The sequence below is a fragment of the Tupaia chinensis genome, unplaced genomic scaffold (genome assembly GCF_000334495.1).
Source record: "Tupaia chinensis unplaced genomic scaffold, TupChi_1.0 Scaffold000605_1, whole genome shotgun sequence".
Classification (NCBI taxonomy): Eukaryota; Metazoa; Chordata; class Mammalia; order Scandentia; family Tupaiidae; genus Tupaia; species Tupaia belangeri.
In genome coordinates this window covers 2,544,327-2,544,796 of record NW_006160123.1, presented here as the reverse complement: position 1 = coordinate 2,544,796, position 470 = coordinate 2,544,327, and the positions used below count along the sequence as shown (strand labels likewise).

General features: G+C 66.4%; 1 protein-coding gene across 1 annotated transcript in view; it reads left to right on the top strand.

Moving 5' to 3' along the window:
* Nucleotides 1-126: 126 nt before the first annotated feature.
* The window catches only part of CHAC1 (ChaC glutathione specific gamma-glutamylcyclotransferase 1), a gene marked incomplete in the record, with an annotated part of 2,638 nt that continues 2,294 nt past the window's right edge, over nt 127-470 (top strand). Inside the window, 1 exon segment of the mRNA XM_014591678.2 lies at nt 127-466. Coding sequence (XP_014447164.1) covers nt 289-466 — 178 coding nt within the window.

Below are 470 nucleotides of genomic sequence, written 5' to 3'. Positions count from 1 at the left end.
CGAGGCCGGCCGTTCAGCCACCCATTCAGAGGACGGCGCGATTAATTGAGAAGCAAGATCTGCGAGTGATTGGCGAAAAGGGGATTTGCCCCGCCCCAATCACCGCGGCAGCTGGCCGCGAAGGGCGGGGCCTCCCGGTCGGAGGGTTTAAAAGGCACCTCTGTAGGGTCAGCTCAGCTGGAGCGACCGAACGGTGCCAGGCCAGGTGTGCGCGTCCGTCGGTCCTTCCGTGCCCGTCCCGGAGACCAGCCCTGGAGGACGCCCGGGCCCGTCCCTGCGCCCGGCACCATGAAGCAGGAATCTGCAGTCCCAAACACCCCGCCCTCCTCGCCATCCCCGTCGCCCTGTGCGCAGCATCCCCGGAATGACAGCGACCCCCCAGCTCTGTGGATTTTCGGTTACGGCTCCCTGGTGTGGAGGCCCGTCTTCTCTTACAGTGACAGTCGTGGGGGCTTCGTGCGCGGCTCACC